Source organism: Atractosteus spatula, chromosome 19, assembly GCF_055471065.1.
Source record: "Atractosteus spatula isolate fAtrSpa1 chromosome 19, fAtrSpa1.hap1, whole genome shotgun sequence".
Classification (NCBI taxonomy): domain Eukaryota; kingdom Metazoa; phylum Chordata; class Actinopteri; order Semionotiformes; family Lepisosteidae; genus Atractosteus; species Atractosteus spatula.
Window position 1 is genome coordinate 66,822 of NC_142724.1, and position 19,073 is coordinate 85,894.

The window sequence follows — 19,073 nt, forward strand, 5'->3', positions numbered from 1 at the left end:
CCAAAACGGTGTTTCTTCTTTCTACTTTTCAGAATCCACTTGACCTTTACTTGTTCCTAAATGAGAGACAAGTTTATAAATGACCCGTTTATATTAATTTTATTTTATGGCTGATTCACCAAAGAGTTAAGAAACGGGTAGATTTCTACACATTTGTATACAGATGCACTTTGCTTGATGGTATTTTTGTAAAACATGAAATATACAGCTAAAATTCCTGTTTTATCAGTGAAAATAAATCTTTTTAAATGTTACTCAAACCTCTCCTCAGGCCCATTCATAAACACACCAGATCAGAACTATACTGTACATCTCAAGTGCAATGCAGAGGTACAAAGCAACAGCATGGTGAAGAACAAGGGCATGGTTGACATACAGGAGCCTGTGACTTCAGCACACTGCTTTCATTTACAGGAGACACAGCTTTTGCATACCTGGACAGACTCCATTAAATGAGTTTGAAACAGCTGCTAAGCTGAATTTTATATCATAATCTCATAGGCAGAACAACATTAACATAAGTACAAGACCCAGATTGTAATACCTGACAATAAACAATTGTTGCTTAAGATTAGTAGAACAAGCTAATGTAGTCGTGCCAACTGAAGCTGCCTCTCACAGCTCAGGGGAAATAATTAAAATTAAATAATTCACTAATGCCTTTATATTACAATTACTAGAACATCATTAAAGCACAAAGGAAGAGTGGATTTAAAGCCATAAAACCACCACAAACACAACTAATGAAAGCCATATTTGGGGTTTAGGAAAACCAGATGGTATCGGCACCGATGAGGTACTCGGTTTTCTCTTTAATATGAAGCTCTATGATTCCATATGACATTCTTCTCTGCCATTTCTTTTATGTTGTATTCTGATGAGACTAAATAAGGAAATGGAACTGACCTGGGTTAAAATCAACATACGATATTTACCATGGTTTCTGGGTGACAATATACTAGTCTATTCATTCTATCTCATTCAACTTCCTTAAGCTGTGCCTTCATGGTCTACTTTCCTAAAATTGTAAACCTTAGACTTAGATTCAGGTGACAGGATGAACAATTGTACAGTTCTTGGGCCATAGGTTCAATTCCATACGTGGGTGTGGAGTTTATATGGTCTCCCTACAGGTATGTGTTGTGTTTTTTTCCTCTGGGTGCTCTTTTTCCCTTGTAGTCCAAAGACACACTGGTAAGTTGACTGGCTTCTGGGGACACTGGCCCCAGTGTAAGGATATTTGTGTCTGTGCCCTGTGATGGACTGGGGCTTCTGTCCTAGGGGAACCCTGCATTGTGCCTCTTGCTTTCCAGGATAGGCTCCGGCTCCTCTGTGACCCTGAATTTTAGACGCTACCTGTACAGTTTCCTACCATATTGTGATCACAGCTTGGGATCCCAGAACCTAAATATTATCTCATCTCTGTTTTCCTGACTGTGTCTTGGGTGTTTGACATTTTTGCTCAATAGATGTAGTTCAATACCAGCATTCCCTCTTGTATCTCTGACAAACGAAGTAACCATTAACCATGTGTATGGTTTCAGTTCCTGCTGCTCATGTGCTTGTAGGCTTTTCCTAGTCTATTGTATCTGAGGAAAGTCTCATTATTAAGAGCTGTGGTTGCCATACAGATCCTTGTTGAAATACACAATTCACCACCAAAAAAGCAACATGAATAGGCACGTCTGGAATTGACTTTAGACTACATTGTAAGATTCTCATGAAAATACTCCCTTTGTTAGCAATCTCAGCAGTATGTATTCTAGCATCCCGTCACAGCTGTCACAAAAAAACTATATACCATACTATTTACCAGAACCAGACCTCAGACCTGTTAAAATATTCTGGGGCACATATTACTGCTCCTTTCTGTTTCTTTACTTAATAATAACTTCACTTAAAGGTCTGGAGCAGTGGCACTGTGGCTAAGGATCTGCACCTGTGGCTAGAAGGTTACCAGTTCAAATCCCACAGCTGGCAGAGGAATCCTACTTCTGTTGGGACCCTGAGCAAGGCCCTTAACCCTAACTGCTTGAGGCACACTGTACAATCACTGACCCTGTGCTCTAACCCCAAGCATCTCTCCCTGTCTATGTCTCATGGAGAGCAAGTTGGGGTATGTGAAAAGACAAATTTCTAATGGAAGAACTTGTATATGGCTAATAAAATGATCTTATCTTATCTAATAAGCAAAAATAACAGTGAGAAAGAAACTAAAATCTATCTCTTCTAAACAGCATCAGTTAATACCTGATATTTTTTTATTTCCATATAAACGGTAACGCTATAATTAACCAGCACAACACCAATAGGTACATCTCTGGTGCTTCTAGAGATCATGTGTTATATTATGTTATATTTTAACTAATCCTTTGCTTCTTCTGCTTGGGCATTTGGCCCCATTAGAATGTCCCTTCATTCCTTGAATCAGTGGTTCTCAAACTGTGGTACGCATACCGCCACCAGGCCATATGACCCCAGAACTTTGTTGTGTACACTGAAAAATTGGGACGGGTTTTCATATTTTCTATTTTAATAAATTTAGTTTGTGTCGAATACGCAGCCTACGTACTACGCGCGCTAATACTTGAGTGGACACAACAGCTACTATGTAATTCTATGCCATAGCCTACGAACACAAGTGACCAATTGTATTTAAAAAAAGTTATCTCCAGCAAATAGGGAGGTATGAGAATGTGCGTGATTTTGGAACACCGCCAATGTTGTGAGCACAGGAAAGCATAGAAATACGTACTACGAATGCTGGCAGTCTAGGAAACCATGATAGATAACAGAAATATATTTAAGAACTGTTCTGGGTTAATTTGAGAAAAATACACCGAGAGTCTCTGTGTTTCACTCCCATGCGCATGAAATAAAAACTTCTTTTAACTTCTGAGACAAACTCCTGATATGGAAACAGGGAAAAATGCAAGCTTGCGGATTGCTAAAGTAGGTAAGCCCCACACTACTTGTGAAGAACTTTGTTTACCGTTGGCAAAAGAGCTGACACATATTATGTGTGGAGAAAAAGCTGCTGAACAGGTCGACCTGTTGCCCCCTCCGAAAGACACAGTCACTCATAGAATTATTGATATGGTGGATGATGTCAAAAGTACACTGATAGAGCACGTTAAGATGAGCAGATGCTTTTCACTGCAATTAAATGAGTCTGTAGATGTAGTTGATTTGGCCAATTTGCTCGTTTACGTTAGATACGAGTTTGAGGGCATGTTCCATGAGGACTTTCTGTTTTGTAAGCCGCTACCAACAGGAACTACAGGAGAGCACATATTTCAGCTTCTGAATGAATTTATCGAAGAGAATGGCATGGACTGGATAAAATACGTCGCAGTTTGTACAGACGGTGCTAGAGTGATGACAACCCGAAACAGTGGTGTAGTTGCATGAATTAGAGAGGTTGCTCCAGATATGAACTGCAGCATCCACCGCGAGGCCTTGGCCATCAAGAAAATGCCTGAGGATTTAAAATCTGTTAGACTCTGTTGTGAATTGTATCAAGGCTTGACCAATGAATTCACATCTGCTTTGCTCAACTAAACAGGCTCATCCCTCTCACTGAAATGGTGCTTTTTTATTGTTTATTTTTAATTGTTGTTGTTGTTGTTGTTCCTTTCATCATTCTGTAAAGTGCTTTGAGAAGCCACCTTTAAAGGTGCTATATCAAATAAAGTTTATTATAATATTTACTGTATTACGTGTGTATGTGAGTGTTTTCTGGGGTTCCTATGAGAAGATGACTTGTAGGTGGTACTTGGATCCTTTGGTTTGATCAGGGGTGATACTTGGTCCAAAAAGTTTGAGAACTACTGCCTTGAATCACCATTTAATTGGTTTGAAGTTTTAAAGTTAATTAATCATTAACAAACTATTCAAAGCCTTTCAATTAAGGCATAGCTTCTTTAAAGTGACTATTGTATGAGAATTTTTCATTACACTTTAAATGCAGTAACTGATTTTTTTTACAATTTTTACATTTTTGTTTTTGGATGAGTGCCCTCATCTACATTTACAGGGAAATTAAACCTAACGTTTGGTGTGTACATACAGGTAGCTTTTGGAGAGGAATATTAGCTGGAGGAAAGCAATGTTATTTTTTTTCGCATTAATAACAAGCTGCTAGGGAAAATTCATAACAAAAGTCACTCCAGAAACGCAAACTGAAAAATAAAAATGAAAAAAAGACAGGTCTACATGTAATGTGAGTTGTAGCTTCAATAACCTCTTTATTTTCCATAGTTTCTAATATTTGTTTTGTGACTCATCTTTGCTGATTCAACTGTATGGTTTTTAATTTAACATTGTTTAACTGGTTCTGAACCAAAGTCTGATTGTGAACTCTTTGCACCGATATTGTTACCAGTTAAAAAGTGTAGACTCTAGAGTCTAGATCTTCGCACTAGACTCAAGACACAAATACCATAGAGGAAATGTAAATGTAAAAGAAAAAGAGAAATCCTTTCCTTTTTCATCTTGTTATATAAAATAAATAGGCCCTACTCAGACAGCATTTCCATGTCTTCGCTTGGGCTTCCTCAACATGCTCAGTTTCGTCCTGCAGGCCAAAAATATGTGCTGGTACTACCATACTGGTAGGTTAACTGGTTTCTGAGAAAACTGGTCCTTGTGTGAGTGTGTGCGTGTCTGTGTCTGTGTGTGCCCTGCAATGGGCTGGCGCCCCGTTCAGGGAGTATCCTGCCTTGCGCCTGTTGCTTGTCAGGATAGGCTCAGGCTCCCCAGCGACCCTGTATGGGATAAAGCAGTTAGAAAATGGATGGAAAACAGTTTCTGCATACATGTCAGCATATCTGTATTTATGAAAAGGTCAGATATTCACATATTGCAAAGATGTGAAATCTTCCACAATGGTGTTTCAGTGAATTATTATTGTTATCCAACAGATCTTAAGCTAAAAAGAGGTTTTAAAGTAGACTGTGATGGTCTGTATTGCATTACTGTGTTTTTTTATTCCATAGTGCAGTATAACATGGTTGAACCTTTCAGTAATCTGGTTAAAAAACCCTGCTGGAATTAAGGAACATGCAATACAGTGTTAGTACAGTATGACTGCACTGCTCCATCTACAGCCCTCTAGTGCTGAGTCGGACGGTGTGTAGGACACCTTCCTCTCTGCTGACACCTGTCTCCTCAACCTGTTCTAGCCAAAATTTTACATGCGTTTGGAATTATATTCCCTGCAAATCTTGGACTATCCTCTTGGCTATAATGTTGTGACAGCATATCCAGCTGTCTCATACAGACTTTCCTGATAATGTAATTACTTAACTCCAAATCAGACAGGAAGGTTTTGAAACAAAAGTACTCTGAACTAAAAATATGGAATTAATGGACACTTTTTACCCAAATTCCAGTGTTTAATTTAAACACTGAATTAAACGAATTCATTACCAAAAACATTACATAGACCAAGACCATTCTGACACTACACAGGGTCTGAGAAAAGTTATTTTTGGTCATAATACATTGTGACCTAGATTGGGCCACATAGAGTAAAACACAGAATTATTCAAATTGATCTCCATTCAAGCATCTTTTATTTTACACTAAATAAGATTACACAGTGTATTCAAACACAATCGGAGTAAAACATTGCAGGATATGGTTGAGATAAGCACTGCCATGCTGGCAATGACACTGAAGACTCACTTCTCAGCATAGTGGACTTGCCCATGAACAACAAGGAGTACAGTAAGATGCTCAAGGAAAAGGAGGACAGAGAAAGAGAGAGAAGGAGAGAAGAGGAAGGGGGAAGGGGAGGTTAAGAGTCATCTGGGGATAAGGAAGGAATGCAGTTCAGCAGTAAAAAAACAAAACTGCTCTTCTCTGAGGATAAGACTGAATAATGCAGTTGAATCAGTAATGAATGTGCATGACTGAGGCAACAAACTACCAAGGCTTTTGAGCTAATATTTAAACTGATTGTACAAGACCAGTGAAGACTTCAATTGCCATTATCCTTCTTGTTAAATTCCCTTAAAAATACAAATTGATTTTATGCTTTGTCTGATGAAACATGAAATTAAACCTGACTCTTCCAGATCCAAGTGGTACTAAAATCTTAAAAATAAATGCAGAATTGTCATATAATCTTTCATAAAAGATTAGATGCCAGGAGAGACAACAAATTTTGCTGAAGACTTATATGGGACTTAATATAAGACTTCAACATTCCCAGGACCTCAGGATGAATAGTGAAACACAAACCAGAGGTTACAAGTAGTAGCTTCATAGAAGTGCATTTAAATCTGATAACTGTAGGTACTTCTTAACTCAAAGGGTTGTGGGAGCATGGAAAAGCCATCCAGCCAGGCTATGTGCCAACAGCTGTAACCACAAAGCAGCTGTGCTGTCCTATAAGATAACAAATGTGAACATTTGTACACTATAAAACTATAAAACTGTAAAAATACTCTATTACATTTTCATTCATTTAATAATGATTCTTTTTTACAATGTTACATCAATAAAATAATAAGCCTGTGTGTTAAAGATCTTGAAATAATGTTTTTCTTTAAGTATACAAATATCAGGACTTCCAGGTGACTGAACCAGGATCTTTACTGGGTTGTGTCTGAGTTAAGTAATAATCCACCTGAGATTTTCCATAACTCACAGAGGGCTGAGGGAACTAAGAGGCAAGGAAGGAATGTGAAAATATATAATAATAATAATAATAATAATAATAATAATAATAATAATAATAATAATTGTTTACACTTATATAGGACACTCCACTCAAAGCACTTTACAGGTAATGGGGACTCCCCTCCACCACCACCAGTGTGCAGCCCCACCTGGATGATGTGATGGCAGCCATAGTGCGCCAGAACGCTCACCACACACCAGCTCTCAGTGGGGAGGAGAGCAGAGTAATGAAGTTCATAGATGGAGATTATTAGGAGGCCATGATTGGTAAGGGCCAATGGGAAATTTGGCCAGGATGCCGGGGTTACACCCCTACTCTTTTCGAGAAACACCCTGGGATTTTTAATGACCACAGAGAGTCAGGACCTCGGTTTTACATCTCATCTGAAGGACGGGTGCTCCATTGTGGTGGTAAGAATTGTCTGACTTGTCCTCAGACAGTCTTTTGTTCAGTTGAAATGACATTCAACCATTAACCTCAGCTCACTGATGTCTTAAACGTTAGAAGACCCTTAGATCAGTTCCCCTGAGCCAATACGTGATCACAACATAATGAAACAGTCCTGATAAAAAATATGATGCATGCTTTGTTATACTTGCAGATGTGAGAAAGTAAATTCCAGAAATGGAATAATCAACATTTTACATTAAATCACACAATTCCACACTAGAGGGTCATGTGTTCAAATCCCAGGTGGGAATTTGTAGCTGTTACACTGTTTACAAAGGTATTCACTCAGATTACTTCAGTAAATACCTTGTTGTATAGATGAGTTGTCTCCAGGTCCTCATTGTATATGCGAATGTATTCTCAATTAAGTTACGCATTTAAAGCATTTAATTTAAAAACCAATGTTGATACAGATAAGGAGGATTCTGTAGCTGAAACATTAGTTTGTTTTACTCGTCCCTTTTCAGCTTGAAATTAACCATTAGTTGCTTTTTATAATTTGTAAAAATGTTGCTTTTTTGTGTATGATCATTAAAAAAAGTCTTATGTTTAGTGACATATTTAATTGTAGAATGTAAAGTCATACCAATCTAAGCACATTCTGACATTTAGATCTCTGTTATGTTGTGATCTTATTCTCAGTATTTCTTTTAAGCTAATGCAGTGCAAAACATGTCACATTGGATCTATTCTAAATTTTTAGTTCATAATTCTATCTGCCACTCAGAAAAATATGCATTCATGCAATTTGTCACCAAATTGCCTTTTAAGAATCCATGCTAAAGCCTGTATTTTACATTAATTCCTGAGCAGTCGCAGAAATCCCACAACAACATAGTTTACCTGAAAGAACTATTTTATCTGAGTGTCTGATTTGTCTACATAAGCCAAATGTCCTGTTTCCCAGGGTATAAGATATACAGTATGAGGCTACATCACCCAAACCATATTGGGCAAAAATACAGTTTCTCAAACTAATAATACATGTGAATAACACTCAAAACATGAAAAAAATATCTTCCGTTTGTAACTTTAGATTTGGGTCATAAGTTATTGTGATACTTTCTTGGGCTATCCACTACTCAGTCTTGCAACTCAAAACAAGACCCCAGACCCTTTGAGCCCTACAGAAATATTGTATTACTCCTTCAAGCTCCTGTGATCTGTGAACTAAGCAAACATTTGTAAGTCTGACTTAAAATGGCTGACTGCTAATCTTTAATTATTCTGCTTTGGAGCCTCATTATCAACATAAAAAGGTTTCATGCAAGGCAGCCAATCAATCATCCCTGGAAATAGAAAACTGCAAATGAATTAAAAGCTGTCAAGTGACTCAACACCAAAACCTCACGAACCTTTATGTGGAAGAGTAAAGGCAAACTTTCAAAAAGAATATAGTAACTTCACTAAATGAAACAGTCCAATATCATTGAACCTAAATGTAATATAATTATCTGTCTTATTCACAATATATGCCTAAGGAGATAAGCCAGTCAAAACAGTTTCTTACACAAGAGCTCCTTGAACAAGATAGAAGTCTGCATGGGATAGGATGCTTTTATAATCCTAGTTTTGAACATGAATTAATTTAACCTCATACAAGCATTTTAACTGTAAGAGATGCAGTATTCTCTTTGAAGTAACATCTTCCTAAGGAGAAGCACAAATACAGAGTGAAAATAATATTTCTGAATTGATGGAGATAAGACCAGAGCATGAAACCTATTTGTGAGAAAAAAATCACCACTAGATTTTGTGATTTTGGGATGTGACCCATCTACAGGCAAAGACACTGCAATACAATCTCATAATATCAGTTTCCTTTTGGATTTCATAACCCTTGCTTTCATTTCTTAGAAAATCAGTTGTTCTATCTAGAGAAGACTCTTCACAAAGTTGTCTAACATCAGCCTTTCATTTCTATAAAGTTACATCCTAACTATTTTACGTATTTAACAAAAATATTTACAGTATGCAGCTTGTGATCAATGAAATTTTAATACATGTAAAACCTTTCCATTTAACATTAAACATTTAAACTTCTAAGATTTAAAGACATGCAAATCCCCACATTTAGTTTGCAACAAAGCATTTAAGTGATTCTGCAAATGTGTTTTGTGTTCATCTAACAAAATTGGAACTTTTTGATGTCAATACAAACATTTTATCTGGCGTAAAACCAACACAGCAAATTATCCAGTCAGCACCATCCATACAGTCCAGTATTGTTGTAGCAGAATATTAGAAGAAAACCTGTATCAGTCTGCTAAGGCTACAGTGAAAAATCATCTTTCATTATCCAAAGCACAAGGCAAAAGATACACTGTAGTTGCTTAAGAAAATGAAAGTGAATGTCCTGGAGTGGCCCAGTGAAAGTCCTGATATGAATACTATTAAGAATCCCCAGAAAAACATGGAAACTGCTATTCTTAAGCAAGCCCCTGGCAACTTGAGAGAGCTTGATCAAAGGATCTGTAGAGAAGAATGGGTAAAAACTGTATCAAACTGGTGTGAAACGTTTGTAGAGACTTATCCAGAGACTTTAATTGCTGCCAAAGGTTATTCAGTAAACACTGAATTCCAATATCTGAATTCTTATGCAATTAACATATTTCATTTTTTCTCTTTAGGTTTCACAGACATTTACTGTAATTTGTCTGAAACCTAGAAATCTTCATGTTGAACATTCAGGTTTATAGTAAAAATATATATTCATCATTTTGTAATTTAACAAAATGGGACACTATAGGAAGGGTGTGAATACTGTTTAGACAGATTTACATGTTGATTATACAGACAATTGTTTAAAAGTGAACTGTCCGTCCTCATAGGAAGGTACTCTTTCACAATTGAAAAGGACTAAAAAAAATTCCCACTCCCCAGAGAGCATCAGGCACTACTGTTCGTATACCGATAGGTTACAATGATTATCTTTGTTGGATACATACAAATGGGAGCAACTGTATTAATTTCATCTCAGCCAAATACAGGAGGTAGCACAATCCCATTACTTGCCTTAATGTAAAAGGGTTCCAGCTTAAAATTAAATTTAAATTTGATATATGCAATGCATTTCTTCAGATTTAGAGGTTAATTGTATCTTCAATACACTCATTTTGTGACCATGTATACAGCTGAATATGTTGGAAAAATCTGGATAAATTGCTTAAACTTGCTTAAGGCTATGGGAGCCATGTCCCTACCTTTTGAACATGCAATCCCCCCGTTACTGTAAGTATTGAGACCTGCAACAATTATTTCAAACTGCTGCTCACTCATTACTCTGTACTCTTGCTAATTGTTTTTGAAAGAAGATTGGTAAACTTGATAAGTATCTTTTCATTTTCACAGGGTTCAAGGTTTCTTAATAAGTATAAGCAGTTGTGGTCACATTTAAACTCACTGAGTACTTAAAGCTCCACACTTTTGATTCTTGTGTAAATGTATTTATACTGTACTTTGCACGTTCCATTTTTCCCTGACAGGCTTCCCAGTCCCTATTGACAAGCACCCTATCCCACGAAGCTGCCGCCATTGCCTGACGGTTGGCATGGTGGTGACTGGGTGATGCGCTGTGTTGGGGCTTGCAACAGTCATTACACTCTAGATTCAATGACTTCCATCTCACACACAAAACTCTGCAAATCTTTCAAAGTGACAGATGGCTTCACAGTGGCATCCCTAACCAGTCTCCTGTTTGGCCAGTTGCTCATTTTGGAAGGGTGGCCTTATCTGTAAAGTGTCTGGGAGTTCTGATGCACATTCCATTTCTTAATGATAGACATCACAGCACTCTAATAGGAATGTGATCCTGATATGTCCCTCTACAACTTTATCCCTAATTTGTTTCAAAAGCTCCTTAGTCTTTGTCTCCACTGTCAATTTGTCATGTGTCTGAGCTGTGGCTATTACATTATTATCTATTAGGGAAATTACAGAGACAAACATATTTACTCTGAAGTTAAGTTATACCATTTTGGTTACATACAGACAGACACCATTAAACCAATGTTGTGACCTTTCAAACTATTTTTGTGCACCTGAACTGATTTAGAGTTGCCGCACCAAATGTGTAGAATACTTATGTAACTCAGAATTGTCAATTTTCCTTTACAATTTAATGTAATATATGTTAAAATGTTTTTCTAATTTTAAAATCAGCATGATCTAGTCTTCATTGATAAATATAAAGCCCTGTTTGAATGTGTCAAGTTTGCGAAGCTGACAGTAAAAAGTTTGCCATGCAGAGGAGAGAATACTGAATGCAAGGCACTCTATACAAAGAAACAAAATTAAATAATGGAACAGAAATACATAGGCATTCAAAATACAATCAATCATTATTTGAATATCGAAGAAAAGACAAAAAGAACTAAAATCTAATTTGTCATGCTGTTTTAATACCACTTCAGAGTTCAGTAATTCATGTTTTAATCATCTGAATGCTTTGCCAATTGAAAAGAACTGTGGATTACCTTTTCTAAACAAAAAATGTCTCATCTATAATTTATGATGTTCTACAAATGTTTCTGGAAGAAATCCACTTATCAAGATTATTACTAAAGTTAATGGACTGTGCAGAGTTTTCTTGCAGTGATATACAATTTTGCCTTACAAGTGAAGCAAATTTTGAAAAAAATATATATTTTTTTTTAGTAATTCAATTTAAGAAATAGGGATATCATTCTGACACCTAGTTATTAAAATTCTACACATGAATCCGGTAAATTAAAAAAGTGCTGACTGAGTAAATACATCTGTATGAAGTACACCTTGAGCACTTTAACCTTCTCTTCCCACTTCAGCAACAAATTGAACTAGCAGCAGTAAAACAGTATTTCCCCTACCACAGTGACCCTTGTAAACAGTTCCCAATGAGGTCTGGGACACAGCAGTCCTGCTAAACTCGGCTTCCTAAGGCTGAATATTTCAACAGACTGGACACCCTAGGAGACCACACGTTGCTTCGCAGTTCGCCTCTACCAAGAGATGCAGGATTGACGACAAGTAGGAAAAAGCCACTTTCTTCATGGTTCATTGTAGAGGGGTGAGGTTAAAATAATCAGGAATTAAAGATTTAGAATATTTAAATCTTTCTGTTTCAGCCTACTGCACTGGCTAGCTTTACAGCAAAGCAATCATTCACTATCAGAGGAAGTGTTCTTATTTTTTTCAGTGCATACAGTGCATGCATCCTTTGAAATGACTTTCGTACTTCTTAGACTTCCCTAAAATGACCAGGGCTACCACGCTTCGTTTCTGCCTGAGACGAGCTGGAATGATATGGTGGAACGAACCGACTATTTCACAGAATTCTAAAACCTAAAACAGCTTTCTTACCTCACTGGAGAAAATCCTGGACGTAATTACGTAATTAGGACTATTTTTTTTACACGAAATTGATCAGTCAGCATTTTTGTAACTTCAGAGTACTTTTTACTCTACAGCAAAAGAAAAACATTCATCGTGGCAGCCAATTACAGACATACAGTAAATACGAAACTGAAAAGCCACAGTTTATACCTCTCACCCCCAACCACATGCCATCGTTTCTACAATGACTTCAAAGTAATCCCTACTGTTCCCGCGTTTAATCATCTGTGTTAACATGAAGAACAATGCAGACATGGACTCCAATTTCAGATTTGATTAAGATATGCATGTAATAATTGCATAATTTGTTTGTTTTATCTTTTGTTAGGAATTTTCAGGATAAAATAAGTGCATATTTCCACAACAATAATAGTGTAGTCCTGTTTCTTTCTATCTTGTTGAAACGTCCTTTCGGTGCCATTTTAAACAACTGGCTCTCTTAACACATTACATATGAAGAGTTCAATCGAACATAATTAGTAATCCTATTTAATACAATAAATACGGTACATTCTGCTTTTAATGCTACATGTCACCAGTGCCCCCTTCTGCTCTCATGCGTCTCTTTGCTGTTTTGATAAATTATGAAAGAAGCTATATTTGGAATCCAGGAGAATTCTGATTTTTGCGCTGTACACATGAAAGCAAGCGCAGGTGTCGTCGTGTTTCACTGGCATTGTCTATTTTGTGTTCTGTCATTGCAAAAATAAACACGATTCAGAATATAATGTATATAATTAATTCAACAGCACAGGGAGAAGGGCGGGTGAGAGATGTTAAATTTATCTCGAATGATGGAGGTTATTGTGAATCGTGTTTCGTATAGGTGGGTGAATTCTAAACAGTAACACAAATCGTAGCACGCGTTTTACTATTTCTAAGGAAATAAAAGGCCAGGCCAGTATAGTTTTTGTATATTATTCAACCACATCAAGAGCCAAACGTCAGAGCAGAATCTTGATGTTATTAATATTCTTTATTTTAGAAGTGAATATTAATGTATGCACTCAAAGTACTTCAGTGAATAATGCGCGAAAATAAATGTGTATCAAGTGAAAAGAACTTATTTAGACCCCTTATTTAGTTCATTATTACAAATCAATTGACATGGCAAACGTTTTCAGCAGTACATCAAGACAAACGCATCTTTGAATAAAAACAAAAAATCGGCAGTAAAATCAACACCCTATGTTCCCCATTATTCTATAAGCTGGTTTACAATATATAAAGGTACATCTATACATTTTTAATTATTTGTATCTGTAGAAATACAGCCACATACAGATTTTATGATGTACCTCAGTCTTTTATTGTTATATATTTCCGTCTTCTAACAATTATAGCCATGGTAACTAATGTGACGACTGTTATTCCACTCAAATACTGCTTTGGTGTAACATTGATATCCTCATAGCTAAATCTGTATTCGACTCCTGTAAAATCAGCGTGTAAATAACCTATTTCACAAATTACACGTTTCGGTGCGATTTCTAGCCAACAGTGGTAGTATCGAATTGGTACAAATAGAGAATAAAATGCTTGTACATGCAAAGCGATGCTTTGAAAGAAATTCCACTCGTCGTTTCGGTTCTTCTGACCTACCTCTACGATGAAGGTCTTCTCTTCTCCACAGACTGAGACTACCCAGAATAAAATATGAAAATAGCAGGTTTTCCAACAGAAACCGGGAAGCCCAGCTTTCCTCCGCTTTACTCCCATTCCCGTCATGGCTAACCCCTGTTATCCCCCTCGGTCTGTTTTTGGGTTTCCAGTCTTAGATCCCGGCTTTATTCCTTAGTGGACTGAAGCTCCTTTATTCCCTTTTCAGGTTTATTTTCACCGCAGACCAGGCACTAAACTCGGGCCCCCATTGCGCAGACTCTATTCTTAAAGCCGAACGCCTTGCTGAAGTACAGTACTGAACTGGCAAAGCTTTCTTGACTGAGCTCTTCTGCAGCGTAAGCTTTGGCAGCCTGACTGGGGACGCGCATCTCCGAGATGCCACATCAGTTGCTCCGCCACAGGCAAACATTAAGCTCCACAGCTAAATACTTAATTATAGAATGAGATTGCATTGCTTTATGAGTAACCGCTCTCGGAGTGCATACTGTCTCTATCGCGCCGTTAAAGCCAATCCTAATTTCCTCAGTTTTTTGTTTGCCTTTTGTTGCAGAGAAGAAAAAAAAAACAATCTCTATGGCTGATGCTCACAGTTAGGGTGATATTGCATGTCGAGGATAATTGAGGGTTTATTCTGGTGCAGAACTCATTGTTTTAATGCTGTTTTTTTTTTACTGGTGACACAGAATATAGAGGTTAATATACCCAAAATCTCCAGATGCATTAAACACTTATTCTATCTTTATTTTACATAAATGTTTATTCAGAAAGCCAATGTTCAAGCAGCTCCAGCTTGGAATTGCTCTCATTTCTATCTATAGCTCTTACTTTCTCAAATATTAATGCAGACTCCGGCACTGAGGAAGGAACTCCTGTGTCTAAACATCAATATCCCAGTGTTAAATGGACAAAAATAAATATATAAAGTTTGGAGTCACTCTGCCTGTTTGCCTGTTGTTTGCACAAGGTAGTTTGAGGTGAACAGTTACAGCAAGAATTGAATGTGTTTAATGCTAGAAAACATTAAAAAAGATGTGTTTAGAACACTTGGTAAAAAGATTTAATATCTTAAAAATACTAGTACACAATAAAGGTATGGTCCTCTCATCTCCGTCATTAAAAATAATGGATGAAATTGAGAGAAAATAAAGAAGTTTATGCATCTCCTCTTCTCAATTCAAGTAAAGCAACAAGTCTTTGTCAAATATTCTGAGATAATACTTTCTGTACTTCAGCAGTTTATGACTGTGTATAACAGTTTATATTTGAAAGTGCAGAAACAATATCACCTCAGGGTTAATTGAAGTTATTTGTTATGTAAATTGGGGAAAAGGCTAGGTGCTCACTGTAATTCATAAAACATCTGCACAGGAACAACAGATAAACCAGTGAATCACAGGACAATCCCAGTGATACTCTTACACAATCTACTGCACACAGTACGAAGATTTCAATGTAAGGAAATCATCCTGCTGCTTCTTGAAGGCACCCATGGTATTGATTTCAACAATAAGGCTTGGTGGCTTCATTCTGACTAATCAACCAGAATTAATCAACCTTGTTACCTAACATTTGTTGGATACTATAAAGGCAAAGTCCCTTTTGAAATGTGTCAAAATCTTGCTTAGTTTAATTTAAACAATTTCCCTTAAATTTAATTCTACACTTCACAGTTCAATGTAGCATTTTATTGGTCTTTTTATACTTCAGCACATTGTCTTGTTCTTGGGATAAGACTTTGAGAAGTCCACAGAAACACCCAACTTTTTTCACAGTTGCTTTCTCAAGCTGAGTGCCACTCTTTTTGTATTTTAATGTATATTTATCTTTAAAAAAATAACTAAAAAAAATGTATGTCAAAAATATTCAAGAATACTGTTTCCAACAATTCCAGCACCTAGAACTTTATGCAGCCTCTATTCAACTCGTTTGCCATGTGTGTGACAGACTATCCCAGAATGAGGTTACATTTCAGGCAGCACAAATGAATGAGTACAGTGATGAAACTCAGAATCAGATACAGCACTGATACCAATTACAGTTCTCATTTGACCTTTTAAAAGATTACACCAAAATTACAAATAAGCCCCAAATAAAAAATCTCTGAAACCTATAATTAAGAACCCAGCTTGAGGAAAAAGCAGCAGACAGCATACTGACAGGGCCAGGACTGGGACCAGCTGCCCTACTGAAAGCCTGTGAAAAAATATGCATTCAATACACTTGCTCTTGCTTCGTCAACCTCATGCTGTACCCACCCACTAAACCTCCCCCTTCCTTTTCTTTAACTGTAAGGTTGATTGGCGTGAGTACAGTTCATCTTGTGACTGTGACCCCCCAAGCCAGCGATGTTCCTGTCCTTTTGATCCTGCTCACCTTTCACCCCACTCTCAGTTTCTGATTTTCAGCTGGACTTCTAATAAGAGTTTATAATATTGTTTAGCATGGTCCTTTATTCTGCATATGGGAACTCAATTCAATCTGACCCTGTTAGATTATCTACCTTTATCCATTTTATAATTGTATTAGTTTAGAATTGATAAATATTCTGTTTCTGTTTTAAATTGTTACATTTGTATCTTGTTGTATTATATTCACTCAGTTACAGTCAGATTCCAATAAGCTCATATTACTTAATATCTCAACAAAAAGGCCCTTCACTTCCACTTTGACATCACACAGCCAGGTGACAGAATGTTTAGCATGCCAGGGGATTGTGAGCTTGAAGCTCTGAACTAATACAAACCTCACACAATTGCCTTAGCTGTTTTGTGTGGGAAATATTTAACTAATCATCACAAAATAAAAATGTCAATTTTCCCAACCATACTGTTTCTCTAAATTAAATTACACTTTCTGTACTTCCAGAGAAATGCTCTACTAGTACAATGTCATATAATGTTGCACAATGATCCCTAATTTGTTTTTATCCTGGGAAGTTATCTTTGTCATACTCAAAAAAACAAATCAGAGAACTCACAAAGCACAGTTATTTACATCAGGTTTAGCCAAACTACAGCAGCTTCTAGCCTCACAAATAAAGACCAACTTTATGTAGGGAGCTGGACTATTGATGTACGAGCAGTGACTCCCTTCTCACACAGAGAACGTTTCACTGCTGGCTTCACAAAGGCATTTCTAAGCAGTCTCCTGCTTGCCCAGCTGCCCAGGTGGGAAGGCTGACCTGATCTTTGAGTGTGTGGGTGTTATTATGATCATTACGCTTCTTAATACATGGAGTTCACCAAACTGAAAGGGAAAAGTAACTTTTTCCTGATATATTCCTCTCTGCCACTACCACTGACTAGATTAGAAAACTCCTTGGTCTTCATTGTTGATTTGTTGTATCACTACGTCAGCTGTTGATTGAAATTCAATATGTATCTGAGTGGACTTACAGAGATAGATGCATTAGTCTGACATCAAAAGCCATTTATATTACACTATCAAACTAATTGTGTGACCTTTCAAACTATTGTGTTGCACCCTAACTGATTTAGAAACAGATCATATGCATTGAATACTTACGCAATTTAGAATCTACTCATTTTCATTTAAAAATCTAGCTACCAGCATTTTTTAACTTTATTACTGTGGAGTAGACTGTAGATTGTAAATATATAAAGTCCCGTTTGAAAGTTTTATGAATGCAAACTTAGACGGCCACAATATTCCGAAACTGTAGGGGAAAGAATACTTTTGCAAGGCACTTTATACGAAAAGAGAATATTAAATAATAGATCAGAAATGTGTCATTATTGCAGCCTCAGACAGTGCAGATGTAAATAAACATGGATGGCTGGATGTTGCTTTTTTAGGGGGAGAGCTGAACACTTTTACAAGGCACGGCAGCAAAGCTTGTTTTAGCAGAAACAATAGTGAGTGTACATTCAATATTTGTTGCTTAAATACATGAAAACATTAGCAATGGCAGGACTGACAGTATGGGATGAAACAAATATATTATATTAAAAAAATAATTTTCTATATATGCCATGTTCAAATTTATTAATTCCCTGAAATTAAAAACATTAAACAGTATTATCCTCTAATACTTTTAAGTGAGCTGGTAGTTTACAAGCGTTAGAATTTTTATAGATGAATCAAAATAATTGACTGGCTGAACACAGAAGGAAAACACCATACTACTTCATTTTAGGAAGAGCTGGAGTTAAAAATCAAGAATGAGCATCAAGAAGTTAGTGATGACTTTAGAAAAACCGTAATCCATAAAATCCATAAGAAAACCCAGTTTTGACTATGCATTGCCAAGACGTTCCAGGCTAATAGGACAGAATAGTTGTTCCACCAGGAAGATAAAATAAGAAAGATGCCAGACAGAAACTAACTGACTCACTAAAATGCGACTGAATGATAATGCTGGCTGAAACACAAAGTCAGATTCTGGACAATAGTGCCAGGAATATTACTAGCACCGAAAAGTGAAGCTTACATTGAAAAATGACCATCATTTCTTTTGTAAGGAAAATAAATGGATCTGCTATGCTCTGCATCTTCTGGTCCTGATGTCTTTTTTAGAATTCCGGGACTGATGGATTCCAGAGCAAATCAGGATCTTTTATTCAAATAAATGGTTTCTCTGCCACGAAACGTAATCCTGGGTACAAATGAACTTTGCAGCAGGATAACAATACAAGTTACACTTCTAAATCTAATTGCCCAGGCAGGATAACATCTGCATTCTTGATTGGCCACCACAATCTCCAGACCTCAGTCCGGCAGCAGCTCTCCATCACAGATCAGGTAGTCTTCAGGAGCTGGATACATTCTAAATGGAAGACTGGTCACATAACCCTAAATGAGAATATTAAAAGGCAACAGTAGCCTCCTCTATGTTATCGAAGCCAGAGGAAGATCAACAAAATAAAGACTGCTAGAAAAATAAAAATGATCAACACATACAAATTAGTATACCGTTACA

General features: G+C 36.8%; 1 protein-coding gene across 1 annotated transcript in view; it reads right to left on the bottom strand.

The window, feature by feature from the left end:
- The window catches only part of mmp24 (matrix metallopeptidase 24), a 30,531-nt gene extending 16,264 nt beyond the window's left edge, over window positions 1-14,267 (bottom strand). The window contains exon 1 of the mRNA XM_088937468.1: window positions 14,114-14,267. Within this exon, the coding sequence (XP_088793594.1) occupies window positions 14,114-14,239 (126 nt within the window). The 5' untranslated portion in view covers window positions 14,240-14,267. The remainder of the gene's footprint in view (window positions 1-14,113) is intronic.
- Between the last annotated feature and the right edge of the window lie 4,806 nt (window positions 14,268-19,073).